The 19483-nt window shown below is 35.3% G+C and overlaps 1 protein-coding gene across 6 annotated transcripts in view; it reads left to right on the plus strand.

The window, feature by feature from the left end:
• BIRC6 (baculoviral IAP repeat containing 6) overlaps positions 1-19483 on the plus strand; it is a 175732-nt gene that overhangs the window by 68302 nt on the left and 87947 nt on the right. For 3 of the 6 annotated variants that reach the window (XM_035322410.1, XM_035322408.1, XM_035322406.1), the window contains exons 33-45: positions 295-437; positions 1007-1138; positions 3054-3269; positions 6391-6574; positions 7000-7155; positions 7514-7647; positions 8935-9088; positions 9787-9903; positions 10546-10700; positions 11838-11964; positions 12775-12885; positions 16736-16869; positions 17904-18031. In XM_035322410.1, the coding sequence (XP_035178301.1) occupies positions 295-437; positions 1007-1138; positions 3054-3269; positions 6391-6574; positions 7000-7155; positions 7514-7647; positions 8935-9088; positions 9787-9903; positions 10546-10700; positions 11838-11964; positions 12775-12885; positions 16736-16869; positions 17904-18031 (1891 nt within the window). The remainder of the gene's footprint in view (positions 1-294; positions 438-1006; positions 1139-3053; positions 3270-6390; positions 6575-6999; positions 7156-7513; positions 7648-8934; positions 9089-9786; positions 9904-10545; positions 10701-11837; positions 11965-12774; positions 12886-16735; positions 16870-17903; positions 18032-19483) is intronic. The other 3 variants (XM_035322412.1, XM_035322409.1, XM_035322411.1) reach the window with 2 other exon arrangements.

The following is a 19483-nucleotide window of genomic DNA, read 5'->3' on the forward strand; positions in this document are numbered from 1 at the left end:
TGAAAAATGGAAAACTTTTGTGTTATGAAGGCTGTTCAGACATTTTTAGTTACGACGGTCTTTCTTACCTCCCTATGTTTTAAAAATAGCAAAAATAAACATTTTAAAATTACCCAGAAGTATTACCATCTGTGAATAGAGTTGTATTTCACTAAGAAAATTATATGTTGCTTGTTTCTTTAATATTAATTGTATGGAGATGCCAATTCTTGTCATATAAATGCTCTTCTCTAGAGTTAAATGAGGTTTAACAATACTGATTGCTATCTACTTTTTTATTTCTATTTCTATTAGGAAACCAGTGGAGTTTTATAAATAATAGTCTTCACACTCAGAGTCTGAGCAGATCTACTAAAGGCAATAGTAGCCTGGATAGACTGTATTCCCGAAAGATCAGAAAACAGCTTGTGCATCATAAACAGGTGACTTCTGGCACGGTAGTGGCTATTTTCACAGAAATTCTGTTTCATTTTTTGAGAGAGCAGCTTTGGCCTTGGGACTCATTCAGCCTTGCTTTTGCATAGTCTGATTCTGTAGCTAAAGTCTGCCTATCTTTTTTGATATGTGTCTCAAACTGTAGGGCATGGCATCAGCTGAAAGAACATGTTTGAATGTACTGTTGGGTTTTGTGACCCGTATTGGATAATAAATACAATTTACTTTTTAGGTAGGTCTGGGTACATCAGAGTGCAAGCTCCTAAGCTGTGATTTAACAGTTGGCAATGCTTAAGAGACAGCAATATCATTTCTAAATGCAACCATGCTGGTTTTATAACCCTGGGCATGTATGTCTTGCGCTCCTTTAAAAATAGTTTTTTCTTAAACTTCATCTGTTCTGTGTCTGCTAGTGGCCCCTAAAGGTGTCTTAGTTAAAGATGTATAGAAAGTATCTTTAAAAGGCTCAAGTTACTGTTTGGACTGAAGATTACTATCATATGAAAATACTGATCCTTTTAACATCTTATTGCTTAAATTTTCATTTTTTCCTATTAACATTTTCTTTTAGCAACTTAACTTATTAAAAGCAAAGCAGAAGGCTTTGGTGGAACAGATGGAAAAAGAGAAAATACAAAGCAACAAAGGATCATCATACAAACTTTTAGTAGAACAGGCAAAACTAAAGCAGGCTACTTCAAAGGTATGATGCTCTGAAACTATAATTGACTTCCTGTCCTATGTGTGAAAAGATCTGTTCGCAAAGTCATTTTTGTCCTATGTTGACCTTACTTTTAGAAAGTGTTTCATCATGGCTGCTATCAAGGATATTCTAATGCTGAATACAGCAGCCATGTGGAAAATTCTTGCATTGGGAAAAATAGTTTACACTTCCACAGGGTTTGTGTTTTGTTTTTTTTTTTTAGGTGGTCATAGCCAAAATGACCAGTAATCCTGCAGCTTTGGGAATGCTAGTCCTATCTTTAAACTTTCGATAATGTATACCAATAGAAATGTAAATTAATATTTTATATGGTTAACTCTTATGCGTGGTACTCTTCCAGATGCTGTCCTGGTTGAGTAACAAGAAAATAATCCTGCCATCTGAATGACTCCCCAGACTAAGAAATACAACTTTTGAGAATATTTTCTGAGCTTCCTAAAAGTATTTATCATGCAGATTGTGGCATGTTGCAGTAAGATCCAGACTTACCTGAAAGTGGTTATCCTAGTAAAAGAACTATTTTGACCATGAGATGAGGTGCAAAATTTTAGGGATTTCTGGAGATGGCAGCATGGATTTATCACGGAACACAAAAATGTGCAAATCTTTCTAGCTACCAGAATCAAGTATCTCTTCAAATATTTCCTGTGTAGTTCCAAAAATACTAATGTCTGTCTGAATGACTGAGAGTAGAACTGTGGAATGAGATTATAGAATATTGGGCCTTAAAGGCATTCTGAAGAAAAATCTTACAACAATTTCCAGTAACTGTGAAAAAGCAACCTAGAAGTTTAAGCATTAGTATAAAAATGAAGCCCTAAGTTTTCACCAACTCTGCTTGTCATGAGCTGTTCTTTCTTGTTCTATCTTCTGCTTTATTCCAGCAGGTTACACGGGGGGGTTATTTCAACAGCTCTGCTCCAGCAGTGGCCCCCTTGAGACATCTTTTAATGACTCACTGGCTGAAATATGCTGTCCAGCTGTTAAGTTTCACTTTATAGCTACCTCATTGCATCCAAAAATGCATGATGAACTAAAGAGTTTCTTTTCCCCTTGAAATTTCTTAACATCTAGTTACAGTATTACTGTATGCTGGGTAGTTGCATTTCATGCATTTTTTACTATTTTGCCTACTAATCACTTCCAGTTATGACACGGTGTGAGTAACCTAAAACATTTATTGCATTCTGGAGAAAGTTGAAACCTTTGTCTTGGTAATTTTTTTTTTCTGGTCTATTTCAGTATCTAGTACTTAAGTGAGGTTGTAAGAGGCCTTTGTGTTATCTAATTTTACACTGTTTTTGTAGCTGCTGGAGTGCCCTGGGTGGGCACTAAGTTTAATAAAAGTACCTACTTTCCTCCACTGAATTTATAGACCCTCGGTCACACAGGTTGTTTAAAGCCCTGACCAGGGATTGGATTAATTCGATTTAAGGTGTTTGTTGGATGCTTTATATCTTGTAAGTATTAAAATTGTTTAAAATTGCCAATGATTTCTCTAATGTGAAGAACTGAAGGTCAACATTCTTGTAGGGATAAATTTCCATATTAGCATTCTCTGTCTGCAGTTCACTTCATGTTAACAGTAGTTTTATATGCAGGTGTGGAAACAAGAAAGAAACTTCTAAAATACATATTCTTGATATGTTTTATGGCAAATGTAAAGGCTTAATTGGCACTTGTGTGGAACTGAATAACCTGGTTGTTACTCTGTCACCTGATACAACATTCTGCCAAAACAAATTTCTGCCAGTAAAATCTTAATTCCATTCCAGATTTGCAGATATTCTTACACTCTCCTTTACTGTTATTGCTGCCTCAGATTTTTGCTGGGAGAAGATCCAGAGGTTAGTCTTAAAATGTGTAACTGTTGTTTCAAATTTAATTTCTACAGCACTTCAAGGATTTAATACGTTTACGTCGGACTGCAGAATGGCCTCGTTCTACTTTGGATACTGAAGTATCAACAACAAAAGAAACTCCAGAAATTGAACCACTTCCCTTTACACTGGCACATGAACGTTGTATTTCTGTAGTGCAGAAGCTGGCACTCTTTCTCCTGTCAATGGATTTTACTTGTCATGCAGACTTACTTCTGTTTGTTTGTAAGGTAAACAGAACATGGAATATCATTTTAAAGTTGCAGTGGAAACCACATTTCTGTCACTGCTTTTTTGTTTGCTTGCTGGTAAAAAATCAGCTGTAGCAGTGAAATTTCTAGTAATTTGTGGTGAGGTAGTTTTTTCTGATCTGTCACCTTTTGTGTAATTTACAAAACGATGGCTTCAATATGGCCTAGGAAGACTAACTTTAAAAAAAATATTTTCGTGTAAGTACATTTGTAAAGTTCTAACATTTCAAGCTAGTAGAAATATCTGATTTCTTTGTTAAAAAAGTCATGGAAATGAAAGCTATTACTTATCTTCATGGTATTAAACGTGAATAAGCAGCAAGCATGTGACCATCTTGTTAACACTCCATTAGTCAGTTGAAAGTATTTTCCTTTAGCCTGAATTCAGGCTTCTGAGTCTCTATAGCAGTTGTTTGCTTCAGTGATAGTTGTGGGATTTTTTCTGTACAGTTTGGGGGCTATTCTTTCTGCTTATTTTTAATGATTTTGCAAAAAGTTGTCTGGAAGAACATGCAACTTTGACTTCAGCTGTAGAAATGTGTAATTTCTGAAGGATGCCTAAAAATCTTTATTGTAACTCCCATTAAGGAAATGAGCATTGTTTTTTAAGTGTACTGTGAATGATGGAGGTCTTCAAGTGAAGCTTGTTATATACTACATCTGTTTCCTGCTTGTTTCCTGATGCTTTCCAAGGATTTTCTGGGTTTTTATAATCCTAGATTGTGGTTGACATAAATATACAGAAGTTTTGTGTTATGTCTTGCTAGTTGGAAGTGCTTACATAGCACCTTTTTTTTTTTTCTTTCTCCTTCTGTAAAACAAATGCAATTAGTCAGATCTTGGCAAAAATTCTTTTCTCTCTTATTGGATTATCAGTAGTAACTATGACAGAATATCTGTCCAGACCAGTGGTCTTTCTGTCTTTATTTATGGATCTCAGCTTTTAGGTAGCTGTATGCAAAATTTTTCATTTTTGCAAATTCAGAGAAATGAAACACGGTCTGTGAGCTAGACTTCTTGTGCATTGCTTTTCGAAACACGCAGTCCTACAGTTTCCTTCAATTCTCCTTCCATCTGGAGAAGGGACTTGAGCAGTGTTTGCTCGTATTGCTCTTTCTACAGTCTCATCTCTATTGTGTATGTTTCCACTAACATGAGTCAATTATTCAGATTTTGGTATTCAGAGGGCTGATTTGACTCCTGCAAACACGTCTTTCAAGAGAAATGAAAGCAAAAATTTTGAAATTGTGAGCTTTTTCTGTATACACTTTTGGGGTTTGCTTTTTTTTTTTTTTTTTTTTTTTTTTAAATCCTCTTCAGCCTCAATAAAGAATTCCTGGCTGGTTTTAAGAATTGCCTCTATAACTTACCTCCTGCTGTCTTTTAGGAGATGGAGTATGGTTATCACAGGGTAACAAAAAAGCTGAAGAAAAAAGCTAAAAAAGCTAAAGACCGCCCCCCCCCCCCAAAAAAAAAAAAAAAAAAAAAAAAAAAGGTGGTTCTGGGACTTGGCCTAGAATCTTAGAGCTAAAAGGCAACTGACTTTGGATTGCCATTCCAAGATGAAGAGATACGAGCTTTTTCTTAATCTTTTTTGAATGTAAGGTGAGAATGATGTTGGTTGAATAACCAAAAGTCAAGTCTGCTTTCCAGTATTTGTCCATAGAAGCTGTTGATGTGGAATGGAAAACTCCTTTTTTAAATTCTTAGCAAACCCAGATATTGCCTCTTAAAGACAAGAGTCCTGGTGAACATGTTGGCCTCCTCTGCTGTGAAATGGGAGGTCTGTGCTGACAATTCTTTCTTACCTCATGCAGTTACTGAGGCCGAACTCCAATTTATTCATGACCTAACAAAAAATAGGTTGTATAAAGTAAGAAAAAGTTGTGGTCATTTAAACATCACATTCTATATCCAGTTCAATCCTGAAGCAGTATAATTACTACTTTATTTTTTTTAAGTGTAATTGGAAGTTCCCTTTTCCTAGAGCAGGAACTGTGCCTAACATACTAGGAGTAAAAACATACTTTGTTTTTACTCCTTAGTATTGCAAGTGCCAGGCTTCAGAATTGTCCAAATGCACTACAACTGCAAAGGTGTTGCACCAAAGGAAGGAATGACATTGAAAGGACTCAGTAATTCTGCTCAGCAATGTCACCAATTTTCAGAGTTATTTCTGATAACTCTGTTCAGTATTCTTAGAAACTACTATATTTTTGACCATAACCTTTACCAAGAAGATTCTTGGAACTTGTATCTGAAATTAGATAAATGCTACTTACTTTTAAAGTGAAAATGTTCTTAATTTGTAGTTATTTCAGACTGCCAGCAACTTTGCCTGGTTTATTACAGCATCCTGGACTTAATGCGGTAATTGTGATTGTGGATGCCATGACAAGGCAGCTCAGCTACTGCCTGATTTACTTTGGGCACAGACTTTTTTTTTTGATGTATTATGTCCAAGAAATTCTGAGTTTTTGTTGTTGTTTAGTTCTTGTGGGTTCTCTAAAGGCTGTGTGTATAAGATTCTCCTTTCTAAAAAAAGATTTTATTATGCTATTTAGCGTGCTTTCAGAACTGTTTTCATGCAGATGTGAGTATTTATAGATGATCCATGACCTTTAATATGGACCTTCCTAAATATGCTTGACTCACCTCTTGGCACTGGAGAAATGAAGTAGCTTTCCAGTTCCATTTTTCATTCCAAAATTGCTCAATCTTTGAAGGCTGAGAAAGGCATTTTTAAGGTATTTAGAGATATTTTTGTAGCTTTACATTGCTACAGAAACACTCCTGAGAACAATTTTTAAGACTTAAAAAAGAAAAACGTTGAGCTACACAGTGTGGGGAGCCAGAAATGATAGGCACTTTCACTGATAGACAGTGAAAAGACAGTGAAAATCTCAAGTAATAAAGTGGAGAGGTGAATTTCATGGATGAATTGTGGTCCCTGAGTTCATCATTTGGCAGGAAGACTGGTGCTTTATCAGTTGGAGTGTAGTTGTAGGTATAGTTGAAAATTTTGTCTTGATTTTGATTGCTTAATTCTTGGAATGTGGGGAAAAATCAATTTAATTATATTTTCCTTTTTTTTATATAGGTTCTTGCTAGAATTGCAAATGCTACAAGACCAACAATTCATTTATGTGAGATTGTAAATGAAACTCAGTTGGAAAGATTATTGTTGCTTCTCGTTGGAACTGACTTTAACAGGGGAGACATCTCTTGGGGAGGAGCATGGGCTCAGTATTCTCTGACATGCATGCTGCAGGATATTCTAGCAGGTTTGTTTTAAGTTCATATTCTTCAGAATGTAGATTACATTGAAAACTAATTTTCTTCATTTTTTAAAAAAAATATTATTATTTTGTTAGAATCTGTTAGCTATTAAGATAGTGAGGAAAAAAACAATATGATTCACAAGCAAATTGAGTTGAGATTGTAATAAATAGAGTTTAAAATCTTCTGATTATCAACCAATCCTGAATAAATGGCTTCTGCACTGAAAAGGAAAGTGTGTGTGTGTGTGTGTTTGTGTGTGTGACCCTGATTATTTGAAAATTATCCAAAACTTCTCCCTTTTCAAGAAGTAGCTCTTGGAGAATTTAGTTAGATGAAGAAAAACAGATAGTTGGCCTAGATGCAGGGATGTTATTTTGTAATGGGAATGTAGTTTGAAATGGAGTTGTCTGGTTAATGTCATGTATAGGAGAGCTGTTGGCACCTATAGCAGCTGAAGCGATGGAAGAAGGTGCTTTGGGAGAAGATGCTGGAGCTTCAGCTGGGGATTCTGATGACTCTCTTCAGCAATCCACAGTTCAATTAGTGGAAACAATAGATGAACCTTTGACACATGACATCACGGGTAAATTAGTCCATAAGCTTGATGTATATATGCATACTGAAAAGTTAAAAAAAAAAAAAAAAAAAAGGAGCTTAGTTGTTACTTATCTGTCAAAATGTTAGTAAATAACTTTTAATGCAATAATTAATCACTGAAAACAAAGGCAAAATATGAGCAGTTCTTCAACTAATATCTCTGATCGTTAAAAAGTGGTTGTTATTCTGATTAATTTTTAAAAGGTGGATTTGATGTATGCATTAAATTTTTCCACTAAGAACTATGAATATTAAAAGCCTTAGCATTACCCATAAAGTATATGATATATTCCTGTTTCATAATTGGTACTTGGTAGTATTAAAATAGTTTTAATCATTTGCAGGTGCTCCACCTCTATCATCTTTGGAAAAAGATAAAGACATTGACCTTGAATTACTGCAAGACTTGATGGAAGTCGATATTGATCCTCTGGATATTGATTTGGAAAAAGATCCTCTTGCAGCCAAGGTTTTCAAGGTATGATGGACTTGAGTTTTTAGGATAGCCCTTATATGTGAAATGGTAAAAAAAAAAAACTTTCTCTTTTGAGAAAGTCTTTCTCTTCTTCAGTGATGGTATTTGATCTCTCAGACCAGTTTCCACCTTTTTATAAAGGTTGAATATTAGAATGATAGGAAAGAATCTAAAGATTGTGTTCACATCTTAGATGTATTCATATCTCTGTTTACCACAAAATAGGTTCCATTAAGATATCCCTATAAATAGGATGTTTTGAGTTTAATCATAATTTCATAATAATACGTTGAGCCTTTTCTCTGTGTCCATTAGGATGAAATTCTCATCTGGAGTTTTCCTACCCCCTCAGTATTGACTTTAATTCAAATGAGGCTGGAGGTTTTTCTAAATTATTTTTCTTCCACTTAATCAAACAGTACTACATTTTCTTACTTTTTTCTATATCCTGTCTTGTCCTTGCACTGATTAGCTATCACATAAATATTTTTTTCTTCAAATCTCACCCAGACAAATTATTCCACTCACTGCTTAATTTTTTTATTAATTGTGTCTCCCTCCTTTACTGTGCTATAATTGAATTTGGCATTATCCCCCAGTTCACTTCATCCACAGGTATCTTCATTATCTTTTTGCCCAATTGCTCTCTATAACAACCATAAAAGCTCTTCTTCATTCTTAATATTTCCTAAAATTTGTTTCTGTGAACTGGTAATTGATTCAGGATCTTCACATCAAAAAGATATATATATACACACACACACAACATGCCTTCAAACACATTACTATTTTTTCTTGTGATCCCTGTGCTTTCTTAGTGTCTTTAATTATGACACTTCAGTAGAGATGGTTCGACTCTTTATTTTGCAGAACCCAGTACAAATAATGACTGAGCCTCACTGAGGCCTCAAGGTACTTAATAGTACTGTTATACTAGTAATGTAGTGTTCTGTCTTGATAAATAACTTCTCAGAATATCTGTATGATACTCCACTTCCAAACTCACAGGATAGTACAAATGTGTGAGTAAAACCTGATGATAACATTTTCAAAGTGTTTTCTTCTGTCTCTGAGACAGCTAAATAAATTGCTGTATTTTGACAGTCACTAAGGATGCAGTAGTTTGTACTGCAGCAAGAAATTGAAACAAAAATTTCTAAAGTTACTGAGTCCAATATTCTGGTTTTATTTTTTTGCAACTATGTTTGTATTAATTAAAAAATAATAATTTCTGTACTTGGGCAGTCTAAAAATTTTGCTTATGTTTTCTTGTTTTGTTTGTTTTTTAAGCCCATAAGCAGTACATGGTATGATTACTGGGGTGCTGATTATGGTACCTACAATTACAATCCTTACATTGGAGGCGTTGGAATTCCGGTTGCAAAACCACCAGTAACTACAGAGAAAAATGGATCACAAACAGTGAGCGTATCAGTCTCTCAGGGTGAGCAATGAACTATTTGAGGTGCCTGTTCTGTAATAATGCATGCCACACTTCAGCCTATCAAGTTAATGTTAGAATCTCTATGTGCATTAAGTGAAAATAATTAAATTTTTTATATGCCACAGGTTTTCTGTGATAACTGAGAAAGTATTATGTGAGGTTTTCATTTAAAACATAGCAGAGAGTCTTATTTTCTAAAAACTTTGAACACACCCTTATAGTCAGTTGAAAATTACTCTTTTATTAGAATAAAATGCTTGCAAATTTTGGAAGCTCTTTTCTAGTTGGATGGTATTTTGTATAGTTGGCCCTCCCTGATGGAATAAATCCATGCCATTCTTTTTTTGGTTCTTGTTCGAGAACCATTACTTCTCCAGAAAAATACAAGGTTAAACACGTAGATTTAGTTTTGTGTGATATTAAGATGACTGTGAGAAGAAATACGTGTGTTTCATGAGAAAATTGTGATTTTATTAATTATACACTTTATGTCCATAAGAATCTTATGTTCAGTTCATAGTGTAAGTTTCTATGTTCTGCTTGCATCGTAGGTAAAAGTGAATCTTCCCATCGGTGATACTGAGATTTTTTTTTTCAGTTTAGCATGGACATCTATATTGCTTGCACAGGATATTAAACTCACTAGCTATGTAGTCTTTGATATAATTCAGTTCTACTCTGTTTATTGCCTTGTGTAGCTTTAGATGCACGTCTAGAAGTTGGACTTGAACAGCAGGCTGAGTTGATGCTGAAAATGATGTCCACTCTGGAGGCGGATTCCATACTGCAAGCATTAACAAACACATCTCCTACATGTAACTACATATTATCAAATGATTCTCTTAATATGATGACCCTTTGAAAATTGTACTACTTATTTTCTGCAGTCACTTAGCAGCTTAGAAAAAAATGTATTTCACTTGAGTTTTCTTCTAATAGTACAGTAGAAAAATTGCTTTCATTTTCTGATCCAGGTGCAATTAAGCAGTGTTTCCTATTTTTGTGAAGCTTCATTCTTTGTGAAATGTAAGCTGCTTTGTACTTGAGTTTCATCTGTTCAGTGATGAAGGTGAAAATATTTTCAGTACTTTTCAAGTATTTTGAACTGGACTATTCGGTAATCTTACGTTGTTAAAACACCCATGATGCTCATTTAGAGACTTATAAAACACCTATTTAGCAAAAACTGAAAATATGTTTCTGTGGGCTTAGTTTTCAAACAGTTTTTGTGAAGATGTCTGATATTGAAGTATGGCTTTCATGATAGGGTGGTCAACGTTCCAACTCAAATGAACACTATGTGGAAGATGTTCTTATAAATTATAAAATAAGTATATTTCCCTTAAGCATAAAATATGAGGAAATAAATATGAAATTGCTTTTATCAACATGCCCAAAATAATCGGGGGGGGGTACTTTCTTATTTTATTTTTTGTTTCTTTGTTTGCTTGTTTTAGTAACTCAGTCTCCTAGTGGAACAGATGATTCATTGCTAAGGGGATTGCATACTGCTAACCAAAATGCCCAGCTGATTGTACAGTTGTCATCTATACCTATGCTGAGTGCATGCTTCAACAAGCTCTTTTCCATGCTACAAGTCCACCATGTTCAGGTATAGAACTATAAACTTTGAAATGTTTTGATAATGTTTCTCTCTGACTTTGGAACTTGTTTTCCTATATTTCTTAGTACTTAGAATGCAAGTAACCTGTTAGGTTATGTGCTTTATTGCTTATGAATAAGTCATGGACAGCAGGACTAATAATGTCATAGATAAGCTGCTGAAGGCTTTTAACAATTAGGGAATTTCTTGTTAGAGTAGAAAAGTAGGAGTATATTTTTCAAATTTAAAATCAAGTTAGTAGGTTCGCTAAAGGACAGCAATTACCTTATTGTTAGTGACGAATGTCACTAAGTATGCATTTGCCATTTATGGAAGCTCTCAAGATAAGCTCTCATGCAAACCAGTCTGTCTTTAGTTGGCCCTTCTCTGAGCAGAATATTGTACTGCATAACCTCTAGAGGTCCCTTCTGACCTGAATCATCCTGTGGTCCTAAATGTTAAAATGAGATGTGTGCTTTTTGAGAAGTCATCGATTTAATGCTTTTCTTGATTTATACAAGGGAATGCAGCATGTTGTATGTAAGTGCTCAGGTACCTGCCTACCTGTTTATATTTTAAATGGATGGCTGACCGCATCCCTCAGTCGTTCTTTACATACCCTATCCAAAATGCAGTTTGTGAGGTAAAGGACCTTGATGTTTCCCCAGAATATCCAAGTAGTTAGTTTCCTGAAGGGAGTTACTCGGAGTAAGCATTTGTGTCTTTGTGATAGTAAAGGTTTCCCCATAGTTAAATTGGCTTCTGGGAACACGTTTTGAATAGTTTCAATTGACTGTTAAATGTCACTTGCCTAAATTGAGACATTCCAAAAGCTTGCATACAAGCAGTCTTTCAGTGATGATACAAAGATTTTTGAGCAGTGTGTACAACTTTTTTTAAAAGGGAAACTTAACTGTATTTTGAAAGTCCATAACAAAAACACAGCAAAATAATTTGCTAGTTATGATGAATTTTACTTCAATATTTTATTTATCAGAATCTTAAGATCTAGTAAAGGATTGTGTATTTGTGTTATCAGTGGAACATGAACAGTTGAACATGTAGATAAGCCTTTTAAAATGAATATTTTTTGCTCTGCAGTTCTGGAAAAACTTTGGTCTGATTTTTTTTTTTTCCTTTTTGCAGCTTGAATCTCTTTTACAGTTATGGCTCACATTAAGCCTGAATTCCAGCTCCTCGGGAAGCAAAGATAGTGGCGCTGATATTTTCCTTTATAATGCTAATCGAATACCTGTAATTTCCTTGAATCAAGGTAAAATACATGAATTAGGGGAAATTCATTTTCAGGAGGTGTGAGATTTTTGCTTATTGGTATTCTTTTCAAGATCAGTGATTGAATGATTTCTGTGTTCTTATTAAAGACCTCCTGGTCTTGTTATCTACTTGACATAAAAATTTTTTGCTAATAAGCAATTGAGAAATGGTTCCTTGAATTTGAGTAATCTCTTCATAAATTAAATTGTAAAAGTTGTGCTTCTTAGTTCATCAGTACTCTCAAGAAAATTCTTTAAAACACGTCTTAGTCTAAGGTGAACTGTGCACCTGCATGCACTTCTCTGACAAATTTCTTCTCCTAGTACACCATCCTGTGAACTGTTTTTTTTTATTATTATTATTATCAGAGGAGTCGGGGTAGGCATTACTTTTTGAAATCAGTCTACTGACCTGTCATAAAGATGTCTAATTATTTTTTTTTTTCTATAAAGTAATTTATATAGTTAAAGAAAAAAAAATTTGTGTTGTATTGTGAGGGTCTAAAACATTAAGGCCTATTATAACGGACCTGTTGAGTTCTGTGGAGACCTTTAAATAAGGTATTTCTTTACATGGTTTTTTTCTGAGATGGCAGAGTTTGGCACTGCAGTTCTATGGGCCAGTTACTGTGAAGTGTTGGTGAATGCTTCTTCTCCTAATTGCTTGGAAAAATAGTTGTGAAAACCAAGTAAATACAACAAACAACAACAAATAAAATATATCAAATATAGCAATTCGCAGTAAAAGTGATAAATTTGTTTTAATACCCTGAGAATTAATGCCTAGAAAAACATGTTTGTCTTGACAGTTTCAGTAACTAGCTTCCTGTCAGTTCTGGCATGGTATCCTAACACCTTACTCCGGACATGGTGCCTTGTGCTTCACAGCCTAACTCTCATGACAAATATGCAGCTGAATGGTAAGTCATGGGATTTTTTGTTATTTGTTTTTACAATGTGCAAATGAGCATTGATTTCCATCTGAAAGATGACCAGAACTTTCCCTTTGTCATAGAAGTGGTTTTTCTGGTTCTTCCTCAAAGAGTTTATCAAGAGTTGGCTCTGTGGACTGCTTATATCATGAAAAATTAAATCCTAATGGTAAAAGAAAAGGCTGTTATAAATAAGTTAACAGTGTCTTCTAAAAAGGAATTTTAGGCCTAGCTAAAGATCCTTGGGAAGTAGCTTTGTATTATGGTAGCAGAGGGTGAGGATTAAGGTGGTGTGAGAAGTGTTTGTTTTTCTGTTGCGGTAAGATTTTTTTTCATAAATATGCAGACTCGAGTCACTGCTTATGTTAAGCTACCTGAAGATAAGCCCCTAAAAGCTAAATCTATTCAGAAAGAAATCCATCTATTTCATTTCACTTCCCTATACACACTAGATTATCTTGTGTTCTCCATATTGCTCCATAACACAGTAGAAATAATCTCCCATTGTGGATGAGATATTGCCACAAGCAGGTAGAAATTAAAGGATGTTATTTTTGAATGAAGAATTTAAGCTTCTTAATGGCTTACTATCATACAACAGCTGTCATGAGGAATGTGTGGCCTTGTCCTCAAGGCTAAAGAAGATACAAAGAATTAAGAACTTGGAGACTGAAATCTCTGAAAACCTTCCTATTAGGCCATTTAGAGATCAATCTCATGAAAATCTGAAATTTTTGCTACTAGGTGAAATGGTGGTGTTGAGGATAGATTAATGGAAAAGACTTGATATTCACAAACTGTTGGTGTTTGAGAACAGGACATGGTCTGATTTCTAGGATAACAGTGCCTAACATGCACGTGTATTTTCAGCACTCTTATTGTAACTGTAGGCTAGCAATTTCCAAAAATTATGCTGTATACACCACTGGCTATATGTGAACCTCTTCTAAGTGGTATCTTAAATGTGGGAGACAGAGGGATTTGGCCAACCTCTTCTCAGTGGTTTGTGGGGACAGGACAAGGGGCAATGGCCACAAAATGGAGCACAGGAAGTTCCACACCAACATGCAAAAGAACTTACTTCACAGTGAGGGTGACGGAGCACTGGAACTGGCTGACCAGGGTGGTTGTGAAGTCTCCTTCTCTGGAGATATTCAAGGCCCGTCTGGACAGCCCACCTGGGCAGCTTGCTCTGAGGAACCTGCTTTGGCAGGGGGGTTGGACCCGATGATCTCTTGAGATCCCTTCCAACCCCTACAATTCTGTGTGATTCTGTGTAATTCTGTGTGATTCGAGACAAAGTGTCTGTGTTCTGACACTGAGAGAGAGTTAGACAGCTGCACGTTTGTGGGAGTTTCTTAGTCAACTGAGATCAGTAAGAGATGATGTGAATAAAAGTCTGCTAAGAAGTGACTGCTATGATTGAACACAGGTGTGAATGTGGTTGTGGATTTGGGTGTTTATAAGATTTGGGCCACTTCAGGGCCCCAGCCACCCCCTTTTCCCATACTCATCTATAGAACCATAAGCTAAGGAAGTTTAAGCACACATCAGGTAACTTCTGTGCCAGGATTCTTCAGGACCTAATAATTCAAAATAATATTCTATCTCGATGGCACTGAGTTATGATATTTCAGAAAATAAGTGATCTGAGTGGGATCCATCAGAGCAGTCTCCTAACAATGATTTTCGTTTCCGTGTGCTTTAACTGGAAACTGGGCCTAACAATAATACGTCTCTTAAGCCATTAAAGACAGCGCCTTGCAGGAGTTTTCAGTAACTTACAATTCTCAAAAGTGTGTTTTCCAGAAGAGACAGGGTTTTGGTGTTCTTGTATTTATTTATTTTAGTATAAGCAAACAATTTACAGAGAATACTTTAAAGACACATTGTTCCTGAGACTGATGAAATGTGACATCAGCATTCTTTTGAGTAAAGCTTCTCTTGTGTCCTCTATAGCTCTGTAATGACTTGAGATATGAAGTGGACTGTCAATTTTGGAGAAGTTACGGTATTTATAAACAGGAAAAAAAAAAAAAAAAAAAACAGTACAAGTGTTGCTTGTCACACTCATTATGGACTTCATAGGTGATTCTCTGAAGTTACCATTTAACAGTTTGGGGAGTTTTTGCACACTTATTTTAAAATAAATCTGGATACGTGGTAGTTTTGGAAATACTGAAATGAAATCTTGCTTTAAACTAATGTCTTAGGCTGTTTCAATGATGCGGTTACATTGAAACAATGAAAATGAACTTGACCAGTTTACCCAGGCTAGTGTTTCCAAGGCACATCCTGCAATGGAGGTCTTCTCTGAAAAGTTCAGTTTTTCTTTCAGGGAACCAGTGAAATTACACACTTAGCTTTTGTTGGTTTATTTATTTATTTACATGTTTGTCCCTCACCCAAACAAGACCTAGCTTTTCCATTTTTTGCACTGTCAAATGTAAACTAGAGCAGGCTTATTGTCTACGATACAATGGAACTGTAATGCTTTGGGGTGCTTTATTGCTTTTAATCAATTCCAGCTATTGCCCTTCCATCAGTCAGAGCCATACATACTTATTCTAAGACTAACATTGATAAATCCAATAAGAAATTATTTGTATAGCTGTACAAGAAATGCTTTCAGCATTAGTTTTCTGCATTCATCTAAAGGAAGATATTTGTCTACAGTTTGAGAATAAATAGGCATTTGATAAGGGGAAAACCTAGTATGAGTTATCTTTGTTTTCCACTTCTTCCATCTTTCCATAGGGATTTCTTCTCATAGCAAGTCTCTTTCCAGTGCTATTTTTATTTAATTGCTCTGGAAACTTTTCAGCTGAGATAGAAGTAGTCAGGATCTAAATCCCATTTTGACTGAAATGTTTCTCTCCTAGTTGGTATTTTATCATTTAATTTAAGGAAATTACTGTGAATAATCAGGACAGATAAACAGAATGACCAGACAAACTCTGTACCAGAGCACCGTTTTCTCTTGATTGTCTTTCTTTCACATATAGAATCATAGAATCATTAATGTTGGAAGAGACTTTCAAGCTCATCTGGCCCCACCATCCCCCTCCTACCAATGTCACCCACTAAACCATGTCCCTAAGCGTCAGATCCAACCTTCCCTTGAATGCCCCCAGGGATGGTGATAGTCAGAAAGAGATCACAGCATCAGCATGTAATAACCTGGAACTTCATTTAGATAGGTATAACTTTATAAGAGCAAGTCTTTTTGTTCAGTAGTTAGCTGTGCTTTTTTCAAGTTGTGTTTTGAGTTGATTTTATATATCACTACTGAATAAGACTGCACATTTAATAAAGCTCATTTGTTTGATCATTGAAGGGTATACTTTAATTCTACTTTTGGTCCTCAAAACCCTTATCCTTTAAGCTCCCTGCAGTTTAAGTCGATGATAAGTCTCTGAATGTGCCACAGACAACAATACCTTGATTGTTTACAGGATAGTAGAATGTGGTCTCTGTCTGGCAAACTAAGAAACACACTTAAGCCTTATTAAAGTGGTAGACTAGCAAAGAAAAAAAAAGTCAAAATATCTGTAAATATTTTTCCTACAAAATGAAACTCTGCTTTCAGGAATTTTGCCTTAGCAACCTTAGATACTAAAGGAATATTTTGGGGGTAGTTATAACTGTAACTTTATTTTTCTAATTAAAAACTCTTTACTCAAAATAGTAGCCCTGAGCAACCAATTTCTGTTAGCCAATTCTACTGTGAATATTTGTGCACAATGCAGTAAGTGTATAATGGATATACAGTATAAATGTTGGATTTACACCTAATGTTTAAGATGAGAGATTTAATTTTCCAGCTTTTATTTTTAAGCTGGTCCAAGCAGTGCCATTGGAGCTCAGGAAAGTACTGCCCAACTGTTGGTGTCAGATCCAAACCTCATTCATGTGTTAGTGAAATTTCTTTCCGGCACTAATCCTCATGGAACAAATCAACACAGTCCACAGGTAATCACCAATTAAAATAACAGAATAACTCTTCATAGTAGGTTTTGAATATACATGACCTAAATATGTTATTCATAATGTATTATTCTTGGCTAGTTTTTTTTTGTTTTTGTTTTTTTATAGCCTTAGTTGGTTCTTACAAACAACCATAGGGGAATTCATATCGGTAATCCACTATGATTAGTAATCTTTCTTTTTTACAACTGTATGGACACTTGCTACAGGAAGAGAATGCTATGTGAACACGTTCTCTGTTAGGATTTTTAGTAGTATGTGTGGAAAAATGGTAAGAGTTAGCTTATATATAAGCTAACAATAAGTTAGCTTACTGAAATTATGTCAGATAGGGATGAAGAAAACAAGGTTAAGTTTAAATATCTAACAATTCCAGATTAAAAAAAAAAAAAAAAAAAAAAAAAAACTCATGCCTCTTTTTTTGCCTGTTTTCTGAATTAATGAATTAATGTGGTTTCTACTGTTTCTCCTCTAATTTCAACTCATGTTTTTTTCCTCTTTACAGTTTTTGAGATATTTGTGAATGGTGGCAAAAAAAAAAAAGCCCAAGTTAACTTAATTGTATTTGACAGGAGTCTCCAAAACAGTTTAGGAGACAGAAAACATTTAGAATTTCCAGAGTTCTCCAGGCTGTTCCAGAACTTAAACATTGTGCAGGGCGACCAGTTTAAAGCACATATATGTAAACTTATAGTTTATGAAAATCTATTCACATTAGCCCAGCAATATATTCTGTTTGAAGCATAGTTTGCATTGCTGAAAAGATAAAATCTCAAGGTGCTTAATGAGTTTTAGGCAAAAAAATGAATTATTTGCTTTTTACTCATGGGTAATAGTAGAAAACCACATGGTATATAAATTTATACAGAATATTTCTCTTGTGAAAACTCTGTAAAATTTTTCATAAAGCAATACGTAATACTCTTTTGTTCTTAGAAAATATTTTTCCTGCTAGGAGTAAATGTTCTTGAATACGTTTTCAGTTTTATATATACTTATTAAAATGCTTTTTCCACTAGGTTGGGCCAACAGCTACGCAAGCTATGCAAGAATTTCTTACTCGATTACAAGTGCACCTTTCTTCAACTTGTCCTCAGATGTTCAGTGAATTTTTATTGAAATTAATACATATACTTTCAACAGAAAGGTAAATCTTAACTTTTTGTTTGTTTTTATACACTCTTTGTCTTTAAAATCTGTGTGAGTGTGAATCACAACTGAAATGTGTACATTGCCCCTTGTCATACTGCCAAGTCGTATATGGATGGAGATCTTCGCAGCATTACAGGTGCATCTAGGCAGTTTCTGGAATGTGGAAGAGCTCACCTGGAATCCACATACATTGGTCCTTTTGTGAGAGACAGTGAATGAAAGCAACAAGCAGTTGGTTGGAGTTTTATAACATCTAGAGCTAAGATGTAGGCATTTTTTCCCTGTTACAGTAATCCCTAGAATAAAAGTGCTGTTGATGAGTTTACCCATTAAAAAGAAGTAGTATCGTGAGAGGCCTGAATTAATGAAAAGCTAAGCAAATTATTCTCAGACTGTGAAAATAACATGAATGGCTTTTGTAATCATAGATTCATAAAATGGTTTAGGTTGGAAGGGACCTTTAAGGTCATATAATTCCAACCCCCCTGCCATGGGCCGGGACACCTTCCACTACAGGGTTGCTTAAAACTCCAGCCAACATGAGAGGATTTACACACCAGTTTTGAAGCATTTCAAACATTTTTGAGCATTTCAAACATTATCTCAATCTCTGCTAATGGAGAACAACCCCAGTATCTTGCTGCTCCCTCTGTGTGGATTTTGTAAATACCTGAAGCTGGATTTACACAGGGTGTTCGTCTAGGCAAGTCATTTCTCTCTGACTTCTTCTAATGGCATGCCACTAGTTTTCTCTTACTAGCTTCTGAATTTACTGAGTAGAACTTTTTTTGTACCTTTGGCTCTGAATTGAAGTTCTCTCGCCTCTTGTTGATGGTATAACGCCGGGGAAGTTGGTACTGCCTTTCTATTCTCATTTCCTCTTCCTCACAGTGGGAAACGTCCTTTGTCCTACTCTCCTCCTGGAGCGTATTGATGTCCCATCTCCCCACTAGTATAGAGCAGTGCAACTGGCCAGGAAGGAGAGAAGAGCTTCTGGCTTGTCTTTAACAGCTCTGCTTCTTCAAAGCTTGGTCAATGGACACAGGACTGTTGTGTATATGGCAATACAATAGTTATGTTGCAATTGTTTGGTCTGAAGTGCGTGAGGAATTATCATTGAATTTGTTGATGTTCTGCATATCCCCAGACAAATGGTTCATATAATTAGGGAAGAGCTTCTTCTGTTTCTGGCTTCCCAGTAGGTGGCACTTCGGTGTTATCTATCCCTTAATCGTACAGAAAAGTTTTTCAGCATTCTCTAAGACATTTTACCTCGGTAATTTGAATCGGATGGGTGGTGTTCACTGGGTTATAGTAATGATCTATTACTTATACAAGAAATATGATAATACAATAAAATCATTAATTCACAGTGAATCTTAAAATGCACGTCTGTGTACCATAATATACTTGAAATAAGCTGATGACCCCTCTGAAATGGCAGTTT

The sequence above is a fragment of the Oxyura jamaicensis genome, chromosome 3, assembly GCF_011077185.1.
Source record: "Oxyura jamaicensis isolate SHBP4307 breed ruddy duck chromosome 3, BPBGC_Ojam_1.0, whole genome shotgun sequence".
NCBI classification, from domain to species: domain Eukaryota; kingdom Metazoa; phylum Chordata; class Aves; order Anseriformes; family Anatidae; genus Oxyura; species Oxyura jamaicensis.